The 21,542-nt window shown below is 44.9% G+C and overlaps 1 protein-coding gene across 1 annotated transcript in view; it reads left to right on the top strand.

Moving 5' to 3' along the window:
- Nucleotides 1–2,428, top strand: part of C8H1orf21 (chromosome 8 C1orf21 homolog) — a 69,976-nt gene extending 67,548 nt beyond the window's left edge. The window contains exon 6 of the mRNA XM_015869834.2: nt 1,679–2,428. Coding sequence (XP_015725320.1) covers nt 1,679–1,717 — 39 coding nt within the window. The 3' untranslated portion in view covers nt 1,718–2,428. The remainder of the gene's footprint in view (nt 1–1,678) is intronic.
- The last annotated feature ends 19,114 nt before the right edge of the window (nt 2,429–21,542 follow it).

The following is a 21,542-nucleotide window of genomic DNA, read 5'->3' as shown; positions in this document are numbered from 1 at the left end:
GATCACACTCTCAGATCCTCACAGATGTTCTTTGTGGCTCTTACACTGCTGAATAGATCAGGGACTGCCAATTAAGATGAAATAAACAGTCAAAGAGACTGACAGCTCCTGTGCATTTCAAGCTGCTGACATCATCTAATACAGATGAGTTACGTGACTTATCATGAGCATGATAAGGATTACAGAGAAAATTATAAGTGTATTTTGGACTCAGCAAAAATAAGGGCTGGCTGAAATAAAATGTATTTAATCCAAGCATGGAATCCAAAGGACACAGGCTGGTGGCTTGGCAACTGAAAATAAATAGTGTTTATGAGTCCTAGAGGTCAAAAAAAGTCTTGATGCAAAGGCCTGGAGAATTTCCCTAAGAGAAATTCCATCAGTTGTTGGCACCCAGCACGTGCCCTGTTCCTAGCTGCATGTATTGGCATTGCGGAGCTGATTTCTGCATAAAAGGCCTGAAGGTAAAAGTCAGAATGTCAATGCAATGCAGGATGCTTCTGCCTACCAAAATTCAATGTCAGAAGGCATTTGAAGGGAGACATCTGTTAGTGCCTCTGCTTCAGTGTGTGTCCTTATGAGAGGAGTGAGAACTGAACTGCTTACGTGGAACTTGATGTAACTATGATAATTAAATCCATAGGGTTTGTAGGAAGAAATAAATCCCAGTGTAAAGCTCAGTGTGGAATGTTGAGCTATGAAGGCATTCAGCTGCATTTTGGTTCTGCTGGATGAACTGGACCTTTTTGCAGAGTGCCACAATGTGAAAAAAAACATACTTTATTTAGCATCTTGACAATGGCCATCACAAATGAAGATCTCAAAAATGACTGCTTTTTCTGAATGCTGCCTGTGGAGCAGTAAATGATCATGAGAAATTGTTATTTATATATATGTATATTTATATATTGTCCCTATAGGCTGAGTCACAGTATATGTAGGACTGGTTCCATCCCTCCTGGTTACTGGCCAGCATTTGGGTAGAAGAGGAATTGCTGAAGGTTTCATGGGGTTTGTGCACAGGCCACATCCTCCTTCCTCAGCTCTTCCCGGAGAGCTGATAAACTTTGTAGTTACTGATAAAAACCCCATTAGGGAATAAGGTGTAGACAAAGGCTTTTGTTCTGAAAACAAACTAAAAAGAATGTCCTCTCAGCTCAACATATCACCCAAGCACGAGTAAAACTGGTGGTTTTCTTGTGCAGGCAGCCAAGCCATGCTGCCTCACTCTGCCATTATTCCTGGCTGCCATAAAACAATCTGCCCTTTGTCACCGGGCTTTGTAGCAGAGCTGTGTCCCACCTCGGTGATGGCAGAGAAGTGAAGGGGATAGAGGAGCAGCTGCAGGGCTGCTTGGGTTCCTCGTTCCATCCCCCTGCTGTAGGCAGGGACACCTCCCACCAGACCAGGTTGCTCACAGCCCCATCCAGCCTTGGCCTTGAGTGCTTCCAGGGAGGGGGCATCCACAGCCTCACTGGGCAGCGTGCTCTAGCATCGTGCTGCCCTCACAATAAGTCATGAAATGGCTGTAGGAGTCATGCAAACATCATTCCCTGATTTTCAGCTTTCTGCCCAGCTCTGAACATTTACAGACCCGAAACGCGTGGTCTTTAAGTACCATTTGTTGCTTGCTATCTCAGCGAGCCATTAACCTCATGTCTGGCTGTTTTCCTTGCAGGGTCGTGATTATTGTTCAGAAGAGGAAGATGTCACATAGTGCCAATTCTGCCAAACAAACCAGGAATACTACTGTGTAAATAGATTACAACCCAGTTGAGACCTTTTGGAAGTCTTCTAGAGCGAACAGCACTACATAAAAGAAGATCATTTCCACATTATATGCTCCATTCAGTTACAGTGTTTCGTAATGAACAGATGAGGAATATTGCTAAGAACTCATATGGAACTATTTTTGTTGCTGCTAGTTAAAACTTGTTGCAACTTTTCACTTTCTCTGTGTCCAGATATGCAGCAAATCCTTAAAGTTAATCCAAAAGACGGTGTTGATTTTACTAAGGCCTCTGGCCTGTTTTCTATCAGATGAGGTAGTGTTACACAGCTTCTATAAGTGAACATTCAAGCATCTGAGAAACACCCTTATGCTGTCTGTCAGTCGGCGTGCGGCCGGAGTGCTTATTCATGCTGGTGATTTCAAGCTTTGGAGATGGGATGTTTTTGCCATGGCTGGCCTTGTTTCTCTGCTGAGAAGAAGCTGAGAAACTTATTATCCATTAAAAGCATGTTATCACTGAAATGCTGGAAGTGATGCAGGAGCAGGAATTTGTAAGAGGAAAAGAGTTTCATTTAATAGGTATCTTAATCAAGGACTAAGCTTGCAGTATTGGCTTTGCTGAGAATGGGAGTGTGATCACAATCATTTTGAATCTCTTTTTTTCTAAGAAAATAAACATTTTACTGTTTTTATGTATCCTTGTCTTTTCCCGTTCATGTGACGTTCATGTTCTGAGAGCCCGGAGGCAGGGAAGGCAAAACCAGTGCTGTGCCAACGGGGTGTATTTGCTGCATCTCATATATGGTTTATTTTTCCAGGTGATACAGAGCAGATGCTGTCTTCTCAAAAGCAGATGCCGTGTTTTTAACAAATACTGTCACAACCCTTAAAGAAGTGGAAAAAAGACAACTTTTGTATGTATCCTTGAAGGGAGATTGTTACCTGTATGTTACCCAATATGTTGGTACTTTATTTAATATTCCACTTTGACAGCACCAGCTCTGCAGTGCGTCCCAAAGAGAAGCTTTGTAGGACAGGGACACCTCCAACCAGAAGGCCTCATCCAGCCTGGCCTTGGGCACCTCCACTCCTCTGGGCAGCCTGTGTCAGGGCCTCACCATTCTCTGAATTAAGAATTCCTTCCCACTAGCTAATCTAGATCTTCCCCTCTTTTGGTTTAAAGCTGCTGTTCCTCATCCCATCATTACACTCCTTGGCTGGAATTGCACTCCAGCTTTCCTTTGTACAAATACAGAAATTCTGACATAAATTCTTTAACAGGCGTAGTCACAGAGAAGCAACACCAGCAAGAGTCCCTATTTGATGCCCAGCCCTTCCAAAAAGCAAATAATAACAACACTGGATAAAATAGGAATGATTTAGCAGTTGGTACATAAGCAGACAGTTGTACAAGGCACACAGACAGGACCTTCATCTTGGGGAAGGAGCTCTTTGGTCTGTCTTCTCTGGATTCCATTGTTTCCTTATCGGACTTCCTATCTGATAGTGCATAAAGGAATAAGTATTCTAGAGAAGTACCTCATTACAGTGGAGATCTGTTTTGTTGCAAGCCGGATATTTTCAACGCCATGTAAGAAGGCAGCAGCTAAAATCATTACAACACTTACAGCTTGTAGTGTGTGTTAACAGAGGAGCCAAGGCAGATGGCAATATTCTGATCTTTCGCTATAGCTGGATGTGTATCACTCAACAGTGAGAGCAGGGGAAAAGCTGAAGCATCCCCTCTGGAAGGGAAATGTACAACTAACTTCCATTGCATTTAGTGTAGTGTCATCTTAGGGTATCAAATAAGACACTCTGTGGCAAGGAGCAGCTAGTCAAATGTATGTGACAGTCAGGAGCTTGTCAAAAGCCTCTCATATTTAGCGTTGTTAATTCTTGTGATCGCATCAAGTTCTCATATCAATTCACATGGCTCTCCTTCTGGGGACAGCCCATCTCTCAGCTGACATTTCGTGTGCAGCGTATGAGCACTGCTGTATCTCAGGCAGCAGAGGGAGGGTGCAGCGGAGTAGATGGAGCATAAGAAAGCTGTTGCTGCAGTGCCACTTGTTAGCAGCAAAGGCCAGAGAGCTGTCTGGTAACTGCAGCTGAGAAAATTGAAGACTTGGGAGGGAGAGAAGGCTGCATGCCAGGAGCATCAGCATGAGCCATAGCTCCCCTTGCACGCAGCTCTGCAGTACAGCACTAGCTGTTGGCGTGTTGCACCAGCAAGAGTCCCAAGTCTCCCCGTTAAAGACAGGCAGATTACAAAATACACCATGACATGAGGAGCATGCACTATTGTTCCTAGGTAGCAGGAGAGTTAGCTAAACTCATTTCCTCCTTTCTACAAGAGATCAGAAATGCAGAAACAGACATGAGTTGTTCGGGCCAGGGGGCAGTACATCCCTGGCAGGGCACTGCTCTGCAGCATTCTTCTTGCAGACCCATTGAAAGGACAGCAAGCCTTCAAGCAAAGGCCATCAGGGAATAAAAATATGACCCAGCCTTGGACACAAATGGATTATATAGATAATGGAGTACATGAGAATAAAGATGTCACTTTGTTTGCAGATCAGAGATGCTAAGGAGGAAAGAGGAATTTTGAAGTGAGAAAACTGTGTCAGAAGCGTGTCTCGATCCAGTTACAACCCAACTTTTTTTTCCTTTTGGTTATATAAAAGTTCCAGTTCAATAGAAGAAAAGAGTTTTCATCCATTGGTGAAACTGAGAAATAACATCATAGGTTGCCCAGAGAAGATGTAATATCTAATTTGGATGTGATCTGACTGGACGTGATCCCAAGCAACGTGCTGCAACTGAAGCATCTGATTTAGCTGAAAGGTTCTAGGTTTATTTGTACTAAATATCCTCTTATGCTTACATTCTTGTTAAGCCTAAAGTTAAACTGCCTCTACGGCAGTGATAGCTCAGATGTGAGCACGGGGCCAAGTGAGAATGACGTGGAGATTTCATTTGACAAGACTGCTTCAGACAAAAGAAGTGTTAAACAAATAGCCTTACCCAATGGGAAATGGTGAACTCCTGCTGAACCTTGCAGGTGGCTCTTTGCCAAAGGAAAGTTTGAAGCTACTCACATGTTCTGATTTGGAAATCTTTCTTTTTTAATGTCTGGCATTCGTATATACCATTTTCAATGGAAAATAAAAAGTGCTTCATTAACTTTCCAGGCAGGAATCTGCTTGGCTGGACAATGCAAAGCAAGGGCTCTGGGTAGAGGCAGTGTCTTTCATCAAGGTGGGCAGAGACAGAATAAGCTTCCAGGCCTAGAAATCCTCTAAGCTTTAAAACAGAACTGCAATTTCTCTACCTAATATAAACCAAATCCTGGCTAGGAATGTGAATTCTGCATATCAGGGAAAGCCTCTGACACCCAACCACTCAGCCTCCTTGGATTGATATTCTAAAGGGTTTTTTTTTTTCCATCACAAAAAAAAAGCTGTGGTCTAGCATTTTAAATACCCTGATCATTTCTCTGCAGTAACAACAAAGAAGAAATTGCTATAGAGATCGATCTCATCAATTGAAATGAACTGCTGGAAGTAGAAAGCTGCCAACATCATCTTCTGACATATACTAAGAGTGCAGAAACTGCTCACTGCTTCAGGCACAAGACAGAGCCCGAGCTGAGCCATCGCAAGGTGTGTGCAAGTCATCGTCCTTGGAAGTTTGCATCTCACCCCAGCCCTCTTTCATCTAAGAACCTGATAGAGCATTTACCTCCCAGTAGAAGAGGGACGGAGAACCTGGAGGCTCAGAGCCTAAAGTCAAAGCGGCTTCTTCATCATTGGCTGGAGGAGTTCACAGATTTGCTGGATCAACATTCTTTTTTTCTCCTCCTCACTCTTCTGTGATGGCTGCAAAATGCTCAGCCAGAACTTGAGCTCAGGAGCCCTCAAACCATGTCTTAGAGCAGACAGACTGACCATGTAGCCTGATCAGATCTTTGGAGCAGGTTTTCTGGTTGCTTTCCTGCCAAAAGTCCATCTACAGGTGAACAGGCTGCCTGTGTTTTATCCATCTTTGCACTCCTCACCTGTCACAGTGGCTGCAGAGTGGCTGACTTGGTTGCATCAGTAGCTTTAGGGGGTGTCATTATGGGGAAATACTTGTTCATCAGTCCAAATCCTTCAATGAAGGGCAGGTCGTGCTGACCAACCTCATTTCCTTCTATGACTGAGTTACCAGACTGGTAGATGAGGGAAAGGCTGTTGGTGTAGCCTACCTAGACTTCAGCAAAGCCTTTGACATGGTCTCTCACTGTATTCTCCTGGGGAAACTGGCTGCCCAGTGGCCTGGACAGGTGTAATCTCCTTTGGGTAAGGAACTGGCTAGAGGGCTGTGCCCAGCAGGTAGTGGTTAATGGAGTTAAGTCCAGCTGGCAACCCATTACAAGTGGTGTCCCCCAGGGGTCATTACTGGGACCCATCTAGACTGTTTAGTCTGGGTAAGAGGAGGCTCAGGGGAGACCTCATCACACTCTGCAATTTCCTAAAGGGAGGTTGGATGAGGAGCTCTGAGATCTGGTTTAGTGGTTTGCTATAGCTACTACAATGGGAGGATGGTTGGATTGGATGATCTTGTAGGTCCTTTCCAGCCTTGTGATTCTATGATTCTATGACCAGAATGCAGCACTGTGGGTGTTTTAATACAAAACATACCTGAACCCACAGACTCCATACAAGAGAATTGCCCACATCCCACATTCAGCTGACACCAGCTGAACTCCTTCCAGTGCTATGACATACTCGGGGCTGTTTTCAGTAACAAATTATAAACATTTCTAGTTAGAAGCTAAATACAACTTAGTTTGCCAAGTGCAGTCTCTTCCCTTGGTTTGCCAAAAACAGCTGAGTGTGAAAACGTATTTATGCTGAAACAGGAGAGCAATGAACAGCTTGCCCAGATCTCCATCCTTTTTCCCTGCAAAAGCACTAATCCACAAAATATTAATGGCACAGAAACTACTGCAGAAGCAAAGCTAAACAATATTTCTTGGTGCAAGAAGTGCTGTCCTACTTTGGTTAACAAGCACGGACTCTCCATTCCCTGGCCTGTCTGTTATTTACGGTGCTAAACATGCTCAGCTAGAAGTGAAAGCTTTGATGCTGTTGTCTAGCTGCTAGCCTGGAAAGTCAAACTGACTTACGGCTTCTTGGACACCCTCTCTGCTATAAAGATCATATCTGTCGGATCAGTCCTACCTGCTCCAGCCCATTAGCTTCAGAATTGTTGCAAAGGTTCAGGGTGAAGAATAATCCACTTTGAGGTCTGTTCAGTACCATCCACTGCTGCTGAAAATGCTGCACTTATGCAGATCCCACCATGGCTAATAATAGAAATTATGCCTGCAGAGAGAGGTCAGGACAGATCCCTCGGTAGAGGGAATGTTAACAGTAACTCTTGCTTTATTTATATGCCGGCCATTGTTTTGCTATGCTTGAGGTGATGTTGTGTGCCTCCAAGTGGTTAATCAGCACTAGGCCAGCTGTCTTTGCAGATCAATGACAGAAACCTTAAATTGCTAAAAAAAAACAACCCACACTGTTTTCTGAAAAGAAAAAAATCTGATGTTTAAACGTGATTGAATATAGTCTTTAATTACGTTGCCCAAATATAGTTTTGCTTAAACACAGCTCAGCAAGGCTCTGATCAAGCCGTGCAGGTGTTGTTGCAGAGCAAATCAAATGAATGAAAACAGAGTCATGAGCTGTGCTTTTATCAGCCAGAATGTGGGCCACAGGCAGCATGGAGAGACCTTCATCTATGAGAATGACCTTTCCCTTAACAACAGCTCTGTGGAAGACCTGAATGAGAAGCACTGACCAAAAATATATGGTGATATGATACAAAACTGGCTCGAAACTGAGACCCTTCCAAAGCTTTTTATTTTCCCTGTGGTGACTGCAGAATTAATAGGATGTGCTCATTAGTCTGCAGGAGGTTATTGTGGTGTATAATAATGGATGTGACAACAACCCGAGGTAACTCTGTGTTCCTGATTCTCTCACACTTGGCTTTAGCCCTCTCCAATGCCACCCGTATTACCAGCCAGACACACAGGATGATAAAAAAAAACCTGGGACATTAGTTTATGAAAACAATACAGAAAATTAAACTGCAAATTAGACATCTGTTTAGGAAGGACTTTAATTTCCAGGCTGGATGTGGCTCTGGGCAGCCTGGTCTGGTGGTTCTTGACCCTGCACATAGCAGGGGGTGCTGAAACTAGATGATCATTGTGGTCCTTTTCAACCCAGGTTATTTTATGGTTCTATGAGTAAGGGGTCAGAGAAGAAGTGGAGCACACTTGTGGATTCTTGGGGAGTAAAGATTTTTCCTTCTTAGTCAAAAAGGATGTGGAAGCATTCCCTTTTACAACAGTTTTAGCTTTTGTTTTCTAAAACGGGAACTGTAACTATATTTTGCATGCACTAAAGTGCACGGCTTTTGCTTTCAGCTCATCGTTGCTACTAGTCCATGTAAGCAAGAAGGCAGCTTTGCTACCGAAAACCATCTTGCTGCCCCTCTGGGCAGCTGCTGCTGATCATGTGGTGGGAGGCTTGTGAGGCTGCCGTGCCTGCAGCAGCACCTCCAGAGCCACTGCTGTCAGAGGGCACAGTGATACCCTGAAGCTTTAGATTTAATTTATGACTCCACAAGAGCCCTGATCATAGTCTTACATCAGAGGGAAGTGCAGCATTATTGGCTGTATCATCTGTTATAAACTTGCAAGCCAAACTCTGTTTTTCCCTGGCAAAAGGAAGTGTGCTTTACCTGACTTTGGGTTAACACAGAGCTGCTGCAAAGGACTCAGCCCAGATGTATGCGATCCCATAGCCAGATGTGAGAGGCCCCTGGTCCTCCCCACAAGGGCTGATGTTTTGTTTGCAGTGAGAATGAGGAGCTGTGGGCGAGCTGGAATTTTTGGCATTGCACGGAGCTGCCAGCACAGCCCCAGCACACGTTGGGAAAGTGCAGAGATGCATGGGAAGAGACCACAGAAACCAGAACTATTCAGGGACCCTTGTCTGAGAAGGCAACGGGGGCTGCTGGCTTCTCCCAGGCTCAGCCCATGCAGGGACTGCACAGCTTAGTAAACTCCTGCTGAGGCACCATCAAGCATAGGCAGTGATGTGGGAGGAGCACAAGAGTCTTTCTGAGGCTCTCGGAAGGAAGGCTGGTGCTAGACTGCAGATACCTGGGCATGCAAAATCTGAAACAAATGCCTGCTTGCGTGCAGTGTTCTGTTACCTGCAGGGAGGGACAGTGTCTCTACCCATCCCCTTATGAGACATGACTGCAGGGTGAAGGATGTTCCAGTTGAAGGAGGTTGGACCAGCTGGGTGCTTGCTTTGCTTTAAGGCTTTCACACAAGGAACTTGCATGAGAAAGGATGAAGGGAGCCAGGAAGCTCAACTGACATGAATTTTGTATGAATTCCTGTGTTTGTGTTGGCATTTCTATTTAGTCTGGACTTTAATTTCTCTGGGAAGCAAAACACGTGTTTCTGAGATAGCTTTGAATAGTGCTTTATCTCCTGTGTGGTTGTTTTTCCTTTTACATAGAAGAGAGTTCTCATAAATGACAAGCCTTGTTATAAACATAGATGGAAGTTCCATATGTTATGGAAAACTCGCCCTGCTCTGAGCCTTCAGCTATGATACACAGCAAGCATGATATGCAGTTCCTGCTAGACTGCTAGCTGAAATGCTCATTTGAGTCATCACGAAATCAAGCTTTGAGCAAAGGCTGGAGGCTTTCATTCCTAAGTGGAAGGACCCTGTCTTCCAGCTGGCTGTCACAAGGCACACTTCACAAAGTGGATTAGCTCTCCTGTGTCTTGCAGATCCAGTTCCTGAAGAGTCTCATCTTTCAACCAGGTTCCACAGAGAACCATGATGACTAAACAGACAAAGATGGAAAACACAAATGGATTAACATTCATTGGGAAAAAGGTTTAATATGGTTGATAACTACTCAGCCATTTCAGAAGGGCTCTTTGCTAAGAATTAGTTCAGGGTATGAGATGGCCATTAGGGAGCGGCAGGGGCAGACACGAGGCAGGAGCTGAGGGCTCCTGTGCTGAGCTGGTGCACTTGAGTGAGGTGACAGGGCTATGTGGCCACAGCAGCAGGTTCTTAACAGCCCTGTGGTCATTCAGAATGGCAGACTGTGGCCAAAATCAATGGAGGAAGGACAGACAGTATGTCAGAAGTAGCAGGGACTGAGCACAAGCCGTGGCATAGCATTCAGATGTGGCTTGAGAACTCAGGTCTGAGACAAAGCAGGGCTCATAGCAGATAGTGGAGGCACCAGGTGAGACTTGTCAGGGTGAGCAAGCTCCATTAATGCCTCCAGGGCTCTGCTAATTGCATGATCCCACCTGTGGAGGAGTGAAGGTATAACTCCCAAGCATAACTAGACCTCCCATCAACGTGTATACTTGTGGAAAACTGTCAGGAGGAATGAAGGATGGTGTCAGGTGAGTAGGAAGTAAGGTATTTTCTTGCCTAGGAGCTGCCTTGTGGCTTTGAAGACTGAATGCTGTCTGTTGCTATGAAGGTGACTTTATGTGGCTTGGTTGGGCTGGCGTCTCATTATCCCTCTGCTGCAGGCTTCCAGCAGCTCCCCAAGCAGGGAGATTTGAAGGTAATGTGTTTAATCAGTTTTTTTGCTTAGTCTATATAGTGAAGTGGAGGGTTAGTTTGTTGTTGTTGTATGTCTTGTAGTTTTCTTCTGCTTCCACCTGAAGTATCAGGAGAAAAAGCTTTCTTATTAATGGCAACCTGTAAGTGTGAGCCTGGCAGCTGGTGCATGGGCAAAGATGAAATCATTTGTGTTCCTATCTGCACAAGACTGAAAGTAATGCAGAGGAGGAAGCTTTAATTATAACCAACTGCCATAGATCATAAAGCAGTCTTATCAACTTGTAGGCACAACATACCATCCTTTAGAGAGCTCTGGGCTGTGGGAAGTGGAATTGTAATAGCTGAGTGCAGGTGAGGAGTGCTGGAACTTAGTGCAGGGCAAATGTCTCAGCCCTACTTCTTGCTTCCTGTGATCACAAAGAACATGTAAGAGCTGTGGTTGTACTGAAGGATGGCATTCAGTAGTGCAAGCCACTATATTTACATCACCTTTTTCAAAGGTGAAGTAGCACATGTAAAGCCACAGTGTTGGCCTTCTCTGTAATTCACTCTAAGCCAGACTGAAAGTCTCCATTCTGCTGCTAGGCGTGGGTTGGCGTGCAGATTATGACTGATGCTCAGCATTTGCTTTTGGTTAGGGAACTGATCTTGCTGCAAACAGCTCAATGTGTTATTCAGTAACACCTCATGCAGAAGTTGCAGCCCAGCTTTTTCCAGACTGCTTGTAGTGAAGCACTTTAATGCAGTGTGGCTGTGTAGAGGCTTGTGTGATGCTTCTGTTAACTACGTGTAAAGAAACACATGCAAGTCCCAATCCACAAGAGGCCACAGAATTACTAAATTTGCCACCTCCAAGAATGCAGAAGCCTTGAGACAGGCCTTGGTCACAACTTTTTTTCTTAATACAGAGAAACCTCAGGGTCTTTATTTGCTTACTGGCTTCTGAACATTGAGTTCTTGTTCTCAAATATTCAGGCTCTCGTAGTTGTGGAAAGAAATCCTTTCTAAGTGAAAAGTCAGCTTCTCTTGCAGTAGCAGCTGTATAGAAGCCTAACTCTGAGTCTTGTTATTTGTGTGTATGTGTGAACTGAACACTCCTGCAATTCAGTGCTGCCTAAGTGTTCCTTCTCCATTTGGTCCCCTGTGCAGTACAGGTTATACTGACATCAGGAGCTGAGAGCCGGTTTTCAAATAATCTCAAACAGAACTTCCCAAACCAAGTAAACGTGTCCAATGGGAAGGCTGTGTGACTCTCTCAGAGCGTCGGCCACAATGAGAGATGTTTCTTGCTAGGCCTTGCACAGAACTATGCCTTCTGCAGGTGCTGAATGGCTGGCAAAGCATGCAGGTGTTCTCTGATTTTTCCCTTGGGATGATGCAAAGTGCTTATTTTAATCTTAGGTCTGAACTGCTGCCAGGCTCTGTTTGGAAATATGTACAAGGGAAAGCAAGCAAGCAAGCATGCAAGTCATGAGAAAGTCCTGGGTATGTTTTAGCCATGCTAGTAATGCTAGATGTGTTTCCACTTGCAGTTCACTCCTCTGTAAGGTTTTGTGCACTGAGCTCCCCTTGTTGCTGCTGTGGGTGCTCAGGTGGCTGGGAGTTCAAGCTGTCTACTTGAGATTGGACTTGTATACACATAAGGACATACAGGTGCAGACAAGGGTTAAGAAACCTTAGATACATCCTGCAGTAGTATTGCATGTAATGAGCATCAAGGTAATGGCAAGCTGGAATCCAGAATCACATTGCAGTGATCACTTCTCCTCTATATGACAAATGCTTGGTTCTCCAGTTAGAAGGCGGTTGTTTTCCATGTGTGTACATAAGTAAGAAACTCAGGTGAGGAAATGACGGCCAAAGGTCTGTTCTGTTTGGGATCTGGAAGTTTGCTGCTGCCATGGTCTGCTCTTCCTCTGATCAGACACGGTCAGTAGTTAGCATGGGATCCAGAGGCAGGGCGGGTTTGGTGCTTCTATTCCCAGTGGATTGAGTTCACATCTCACTTTCAGATAGCCAGCAAGTTATACTGCTTTTATTCAGGCTTCTAAAACATAGTTGTACCTGTAGGTTTGATGTGCAAAGTGTTCTCTGCACATATGTTTTTATTTTTCCTTTGTAAACTCTTTGTGGCTTTGACTTTTGAAGGACTGTAAAATGAATCTATATTTATCAGAATGCTGGGCTGATACAGAGGCACCTGGGTTTTGTTGCTTTGCTTAGGGTTCCTCAGTGAGTTGCTGAGGGTTTCTTTTACCTTCCTTTCTTCCTTGGATTGAACAGTTGGTGAACTTTAGAAATAATGCTGTAAGAAACTCCGTAGTACTATGAACTGTGAATGGAAAACAGGAATTACTTAGTGGTGATGGATTATTTGCATAGTGAGAATGTGTCCTGCAAACTTAATGCAGGTTATCAAACTTTATGTGCATTTTAAATATGCTCTGAACCAATTCTCATTCTTGCAGAACCTTTAAATGGCTCCTAGGATTAATGAAGACCAGCTGGCTGTGTATGGAGGGGTGGTGGAGCTCTGTCTGGAATTTCTTTAGATTTCCTTGGGGCATGTTGTATGTGAGGCATGAAGTCCCAAATCAAGCATTTCCAGTGACACACAGCATGTTTGTCTAGATACTTTCACAGCCTGTGTGACCATGCTGTTCTCCTGCTAAAGATAAATGCAGAGTAGCGCAAGGCAATGATATCATAGTCCAATTAAGGACATTAGTAACACACTGAGAGGGGTAGAGGATGGTATGTTCTGCTGAGCACAGCTTGCTGTGTCCCTGTGCTCAGACTGGGCTTGCACAGCACAGTGACACCCACTATGAGCATCCACAACAGGTCTGTTGGGGTTATGAGTTGTAAACAAGTCTACAGATTCATGTGATACGAGCTTATCTGCTTAAGCAAATCTTTCAGATGGGGAAATATTATGTTTAATGTGTGGTAGTGTCCTGTGAGCTTTAGGACGCCTGCAGGACACCAAGCTGCCCGAGGGGCCAGGGCAGCTAGTCCTGGTGTGACATGTCTAAAGCTGACAATTAGCTTTTAAGAGAAATCAGTGAGAGCCTTCAGATCCAGTTGCAAAAATAGATGCTACCTGTGTTTGCTCTGAGAGGAGATAGGAGGATGCCACTGCATGCTGAGTATTATTAAAGCTTTGTTTTGCTGACACTGAAATTAGAGATGCTTTGTTTCTACCTCCTGGGCATAAATTATTTCAGAAAGAGCATGTCTGTACAATGGAACATCTTGCTGCTCTCATGTAGTGCATGTCCTAGCTGTGCCACCCCAGCCCCTGAGCCATCCTGGAGGGAGACAGTGGCTCAGCCTCCAATGTCCAGGCTAAATTGCTACTGGTAAGCACCACAGATGATGATTAGGCCTCTAAAAAAACACCAGAGAACAAAGCAAACAAAAAACCCAACATCTTAATGTAGATGGTGAGCAATGCCACTGATTATTAATGCTGGACCATTGTGGAAGACTATATGGGTGTCAATAAAGACTCAGGAGCCCTTTGAAGTGAACATTTTGCTCTTTATCACATTCTGTGTCTGGTGGACTTGGCTCCCTTGGGTGCATTAGGGGCAAGACCTTAATGGTCTGGATCTTTGGTAGCAAAAATCATCCTCTATGCAAAATTCCTCATTTGAAAGGAAATAAATGAGAAGGCCTTTAAGAGCAACACATCCTGTGGGCTTTCAGTTAAAGAACCTTTGCAATATTCAGCTAAAGAAGAGAATGGGCTAGAAAACCCTCTGAGGGTTGGGCTGGGTGAGTTGATCAATGCGTCTTTACTGCCATCAGTCAGCTCTTTCAGTTAATAAATCAAACCCTTGCCAACTGAAGAGTCTCATCAAAAATGTCAGTATCTAATGTACAAAGTTGTTCTATGAGGTTATTCTTTGTCAGAGGTTTGATGTATGTGCTTGGTGGGAACAAACTGATGACTTTGGACTTGTTAGGCACCAGAAGTCCCCTCTGGAGAGCCAGATCCATCCATTTTCCCATCTATGTCTCATTCCTGTACCCGGTTACGTGACTTCCCCTTGAGAACGTTTCCTATGAATACTGGACATAAATATTTCCAAGAAACCAACAAACTATTGTTTGGCTTCTGTCTCCCCCCTTCCTCCCTCCCCCCCCTTAAAGAGAGAGAGAGTTTGAAACATGACTGCTGTTGGTCTTTTCGGCAGGTCTGGTGGGGAGATGACTGTTTCTGGGTTTGGGCTGTTTCATTTAGATGGCTGTCAATTTGGTTGTTGTTGACTTTGCTCTCTGTTGTTGGCAGTCCTAGGGAAGTGGGTGGTTCTGTTTTTGTTTTGAGTTATTTATACAGGCAGGCTTTTGTGGGGGTGAGATTTTTTTTTTTCCTCTGGGTTTTATTGTTTGTTTTTAAGGTTTTCTGTATCTTGACGCATTTTTGGTTTGGTTCAGCTTTTGTTATTCTAGAATTCAGCTTGCTCATTGTATCTTCCAAGTGGCTGCTAGCTTCTGTATCCCTTTATGGACAGGCAGGTGTACAACCTAAAGGCTTTTACCTTTTGTCCTAGGCTGACCACTGGTCAGGGAATATGGGGCTTCTGTGCAGATATATGCTGGGCTAATGCAGGGAACACCTCTGACTTGTTCTCCTCAGCAGGGCCGGGGGGTGGAGGAGGCCAGAAACTGCACTAGACCATGTAGGACCATATAGCAACTGTGATGGCAAAGCCACATGTCTCTGTCCTCAGTTGGTGCCAGAGGGCATGTGTAGGAGGCTGTCTCATCCATTTTTGGAATCATTAAGCCTTGTAGATCCACCACCAATGCTTGTTTAAAAATATGTACGAAGAAAAGAGGCGAGGAAGCAATTCATGGAATCACCAAGGTTGGAAAAGACATCCGAGATCATCCAGTCCGGCCATCCACCTATCACCAATATTTCCCCACTAAACCATATCCCTTAATAAAATACCTAAATGTTTCTTGAAACATTTTTGTCTCCAGGGACAGTGGTTGCACCACCTTCTTGACCTACAGCAGTCTTCCCTGAAATGATCAAGAAACAGTGGAGTTCAGGATTGGGGAAAAAGGGATTTCTTGAGAAACCTTGACTTGAACTATCCCAATGCTCTGTGAGTGCTGGGAGGGCTGACTGCTTGTCACTGCAAGGTTGTGCTCTATTGTCTTTAAAAGCTCTTGGAAGTAAGGGCACATCCCTTACAACTGGAAGAAGGCAAATGTTGAACCTATCTTCAAGAACATTAGGAAAAACAGTTCAAGGAGCTACTTAGTTGGTCAGGCTCATTTTGCTCCTGGAGAGAATCATGTTGCAAGACCTCTAGGAGTGTGTTTCTGGATGCCAGAAAGAGAAAGCAGTGGCTGGGGAACAGATGGCGTGGATATGTGAAGGGTAGGTTATACATGAGCAGCCTGGGGTAAAATGAATAAATGTGTGGATGAGGAAAAGTAGTGGATGTCACTTACCTTGGCTTTAGCCAGGCTCTCAGTGCAGGCTTCCCATAGCTTTCTTGTGTCCAAGTTGGGATATTGAGGGCTGGATGGGTGGCCTCCTAGATGTGTGGAAAAACTGGATGGGTCATGTGTCATAAAGCATGGTGGTTAATGGTTTGTACTCTACCCAAAGGCTGGGTACTTGTGGAATGACTCAGGGAACCCTCCTGGGACCTGTCTTGTTTGGGAGTGTGGTTGGCTAGAGAACTCCTGAGGTCCAGTCTGACCTGAATAGTTATGTTGTTCAAACAAGCTGATGTCAACTGGATGTCAATGTCAGGAGCAGACAGTGCCCACATCCTGTTATAGACAACTATTTTTGCCTAGAATTCTAGTAATTGTTCTGTTGAAATGGTGAAGAACAGATTGATTCTGTAGCTACCTCTTTCTTTGAGAGGAGGACTGTGATGATGGTACATTGCCTGAGTGCTTCTGTAGTAGCATCCTTGACTGTTCCTGACAAATATTTGGTAATATATAATAAATTATATACAAACTTCTTAGCCCCTTTTCACTCATAAGAGCAGAGTTTTGCAGCCATACCTAGGAGTTTTATTGCTGGAGATAAAGTTGTTGTGGAGTCACTGTCCCTGGAGGTGTTAAAATCATTTAGATGTTGTACTGAGGGACATGGTTTAGTGGGAAATATTGGTGGTGGTTGGACTGGATGATCTTGGAGGTATTTTCCAGCCTTGGTGATTCTATGATGATTCTATGAGTTCTCCTGCTAGGTGGATATTGAGTTTCCCAATAGTTCTGTAAATGTGGGCCCCTAAAGTCAATATTACAACCAGTCTCAGGAGCCTTCTGGGCATTGAAGGAATCTTTTTTTTTTTCTTAAGTGATACCTTAGTTCATAAAAACATTTTAATCCATTTTTACCTGCCATAAAATGGATGAATGTGATGCAGTGTTGTCTTCAGGGCTTAGAAACTCAAGGTTTTGCTTTGATTCCTTATAACTTTAAACTCATTTAGACTTGTCACTGATGGTTTTCCTTTTGCCTTCTGCTTCACTTAAGACCTTTTATGGCTGGTGTGGTGTTTGATGCCTCCATTTGGATTCTCAGATTCAGAGAAGAAAATGTAAACCTCAACACCTGACTCAGTTGTGTTGAACCTGTTTCTTTTCTTGCCTTATGCAGATGTTGAGAAGGCTTTGCATCAAACCCAGTACATTGCAGCGTGTTATAAATGCATGTTCTTGCACATAAAGCTAATAAATTCAAATACGAGGCCAGTTTGACTTGGAGGAGTACCCAGAACTTGGGCCAAAGCAGAGTTTGAAGACAAATTTATGGAGGATTGAAAACAAATGTGACCCCAGGCTCACATAGGTGAGGACCTTGAGCTCTGCTCCTTCCTTGCAGGCTAGGTTCCTTCCCACACCTGCACTGAGATCTGTCAGCTGGGAAGAGACACCGGCTCTTCAGTTCTCTGGAATTTATTGAGCCAGTTTTTTGTTGTTTGCTGTTTAAAAGACTTAAAGGTGAGCAGGCAGTTACTTCAACACCGTCATGAAAAGATGTAGAAGCATTGTAAGCTTGCATGGCTTTTCCCAGCGCCATGAGCAGCAGCTGGGGGACTTGGAAAAGTGTGTGCAAAAGTGTAGAAATTAGAACTGTTTTATACAGCTCAAAAGGTTCTTTTTGAAGGTGAAGCCAAGTGATTTCTCTCACTTCATCTGAAATATTTGTATTGACTGGAGCTGCTCTGTTAAAAACCAGGAATCAGATCCTATCTTGGCCAAGCCTGATGTATCCAGCGCTGTGCCTGCAAAAACTCATTCCTCAGACATGGGGGAGCTCTGCAGTTTCTCTGGTCGCGTGTGAGCTGCTCAGTGAACTGGGACAAGGCTTGTTGGGCAGTTCTGAAGACAAGTGTTCTTGTGCAGGCCCTGTCTGTAGCACTAGTCTTTCTATCCTTGCACTGTTTGCTGCCTTTCTTGCCCTAAACAGTGAGACTGTGTTCCTACTGCCTTCTGGAGTTATCCCAGGGCTTGTGCTCTCCCAGTAAGCGGGTACTGCTTTGCACAGTGTCAGCTGGTGCCTGCTGAAACCTCACCGAGGAGCTCAGTAAGACCACACAGCCCCTGTGATGGCCATATTTCATTAGGGCTATTTGTCCTGCTATGGACTGGGAGGCTTCTGGAGGTTCAGTGTCCCCAGAGTTGTTCTGAACTTTAAGGCACATACATTCTTAAAATGACCTCCCTGGTCTAAGTGCCTTCAGCTGTACCCCAATTTTCAATGTTGGCACCAGTGGCTGCCTTGGTGTTTGCCCACCTCTGCCTCTATGCTGTGTTCTTCTAGCTGATGTTTCAAAGCAGTACAGAGGTCAGCATGAAGCGTACATTTCAATCAGTGCTTCCAATGCTGTGCTTTGGGAGCCAGCCGCTACTTTTGCATCAGTCTGTGTCCTGAGATGCAGCCACTTGGGATGGGAAGAAATAACAGCAAAGGAACGTATCAAAGCCTTGTGGTCATTGACTAGATGGGCAGATATCTAATTCATTGTGTCCGCAGCACAAAACTGATGTGCTTTGAAAACTGACTGCATTTCCTCCATGCTCTCCATTATTCTTGACGTATTCTGGTGATATCTCTGGTCTGTTTCTGACATAATTCTTAATACAAACCAGAAGCTTGAGGCAGAAAAGCAGCAGCAGCAGGAAGGCTTTGTCCTGGGGAGTGCTTACCTTTCAGGGATCAAAGCTCAGTGCAGAGCATGAAGGTGCCCAGACTTGCATTGAGCAATTATACTGGGCACAGACCAGCTTGCATTCCTGTCACGTTGCTCCCCCTCTGTGTCTGTCTTGAACAGGACTAAAGAATTCATCCTGTCAGACTTGTGTCTAGGCACTTCTCTTTCCTTTCTGTTTGTTTTCTTTTTGCATCAGTAGTCATGCACTCAGCTGCTTTCTAACAGTAGTATTCAATGTGTGCAGGTACTTGGCAGTACAGGGGCAGCCCTGGACATGCATGTAACTTCCAACCCTGGTGGTTGCATGAATAGAAACTGGATAGCCCTCATCCCTTTTCAGCTGGCAAAATCGTGCATGAATCTTGCTTAGCCCCAAGCCATGCAATTCTGTGCTCTGAGACAGGAGGAAAACAAGCAACAAATTAAGCAGTGGTTTAAAAGAGATTAGGCACCAGAGTGCAGTTGGCTCCTCAGCTATTTCAGCATACCCATCCCTTGTGCTGTGGGTAGATGCACGCTGACTCAACTGCCTGAGCAGCCCATGTGTCTGTCTATTACCATCACATCTTAAGTTCTTCTGTGGTGTGTGAGACAGGGATCCTTGGGGCATGGAGATTGTTTTCTCTGGGGCTGCAGTCCTATTTGTTTATTGGCCTGGCTGTAACACAAATGGATAAAATAAGTAGTTCACCCAGAAGAGTTTAATTACTCCAAACACCCTCTTCATTTCTCTCAGAGGTGTTTTAGCTTCCATGGCTTGTGTTGGATGAGGCTATGGCTCAGGGGGACAGCTCTAGCAGCAGATTCCATGTAGGGCAGAGGCAAGGCAGGCTGCTAGTGCTCTCTGCTCTGTAGCTGCATGTCTTTTGGGTGCAGGGCTTGAAGATGCTTCTGCCCATGCAATGTAGATATGGGAAGACAGTAACCCTACATGTTCCTGTCCTTATTTGTCCTCATAGGGTAACAAGTCTTTACAAACAAATGTAGGAGTCAGGTCCCCCCAGGCTGGGCTGGGCTGTGTGTGACTGTGTAAGTGGGTAACAGCTCCATGGACTGGATTGGGAGCTGGGAACTGGCTCATTCCCAGGGCTGCAGCCTGGATGTGATGGCAGCAGCATGGCCTGGAGCCTGAGCAAGCCCTACAGCACCACTCTAATTCATCTTGCCAGCACATCAGGAGGAACCTAGTTAAACCAGGACACCTGGGCAAGTCTGACTCCTCTGCTCACACAGCACTTGGGCCCTGTCCCTTGCTAGAAGCTCCTGGGGACTTCACTCCATGCCTTGAAGGAATTGTTATCTGGGCTCTTGTTTAAAAACTTAGAAGAAACTGTATGTATCTCCTGTTGTCATCCTCTTTAGGGGGTTATGCTGCAATAGGTGTTGAGATGTGCATGATAGCTTGGGATACTTGGGAAGAACTGAATTCTTATTCAGAGCAGTGTCTTTCTTTCTGTGTGTCATCAGATCAGCAATCATGAGGAGGCAGCACCATCCAAGGCATGACAGCTGTCTGGAAATGAGGGCCCAATTCTTGGCACTGCTGCCCTTCTGCATTTTAATAGCAGCCTACTGAGTCTCTGTTTCATAGAATCACAGAATCTTTTGAGTTGGAAGAGACCCCGAAAAGTCATCTAGTCCAACTTCCCTGCATTGAACAGGGACACCCACAGCTCCACCAGGTACTCAGAGCCCCATTCAGCCTGTCCTTGAATGCTGGCTTTCTGGGCTTAGTGCACATTGTTGGCTTGTGTCCAGCTGCCATCATCCTCATCCACTGAACATTCCACCTATCAAAGCCATGTCTTTCCAATTTGGAGAGAAGGATGTTGTTGGGTGCCATGTGAAACGCCTTACTGAAGTCTGGATAGATGACATCAGTGGCTCTTCCTTTGTCCATTGATTCTGTGACACCATCTTTGAAGGCTTCAGGTTGGTCAAGCAGGATTTGCTGTTGGTGCAGCCATGCCAGTTTTCCCATGTTATATCACCTCCCTCTCTCCTTAGCATAGCTTCCTGGAGGATCTGCTTTATGATCTTTGCCAGCTCAGAGGTGAGGCTGACGGGCCAGTTGTCCTTTCTACCTTTCTTGAAAAAGGGTGTGATGTTGCCTTTATTCCAGCAATGAGGGAGCCCTGCTCTGGAAGCCCATGGTGCTGTGCAGTTTGTGCCAATCCTGCCTGCTCACCATGCCACTGAGAACTGAGGAGGGTGTTGCTGAGGTTCCTATACTCACACACTCTCTGGTACAACTTGCTTCAAAACCATTTGTAATTTTTTCCCCTAATTTTTCACCGTTCCCCTGCTCTGTGTGCATCCTTTGCAGGCCTTTAGCTGAAAGCACAGCAGCATCTCCTGGAACTGGGTGGCTATTGCAGGCTTAGCTGTCAAAGTGTCATCCTTAAATCCCAAGTGGAGATATTCACTCGGTCCCAGAAACTCCATATTGGCTCCCATTGTAGCAGGTACTGAGGATGGCATGGGGTAGTGTATGTCCAGCCCATTGCTTCCCCTTTTAGGGGAGGTTCAGGCTGAATGTTAGTTTTCCTGCAAAAGGTGAGGCGCTGCCTAGGAAGGACATCATCCCTGGTGGTGGAGATGGTATATCCTGGTATGGCTTTATCCATCATATGCCATTCACTGGTGCATTCAGGTGCAGAAAATGTCCATTTAAGAACAGTTTTATGGTGCAGTGTGACCAAGCCATGGGAAAGAGGGCATGTTTTTTGGTGAGCTGATGATAGAGTTGATGTTCAAGCTTCTGGATGCTGGGATTCATCGTGCTGCAGGTGAGAGGAGAGAACTTAATCAATCCTATGTTGTGTCTGTAGGATGAGGGAAGCTTGTTGCTTTCTGTCTTCCTGCAGTCTTCTCCTTTTTAATTTCCACAAATAGGGGCAATGAAAACAAAATGCTGTTAGTGGAAGTTTA

This window comes from Coturnix japonica, chromosome 8 (genome assembly GCF_001577835.2).
Source record: "Coturnix japonica isolate 7356 chromosome 8, Coturnix japonica 2.1, whole genome shotgun sequence".
Classification (NCBI taxonomy): domain Eukaryota; kingdom Metazoa; phylum Chordata; class Aves; order Galliformes; family Phasianidae; genus Coturnix; species Coturnix japonica.
Note: the sequence above shows the minus strand (reverse complement) of the source record. Positions and strands in the feature narration are given on the sequence as shown.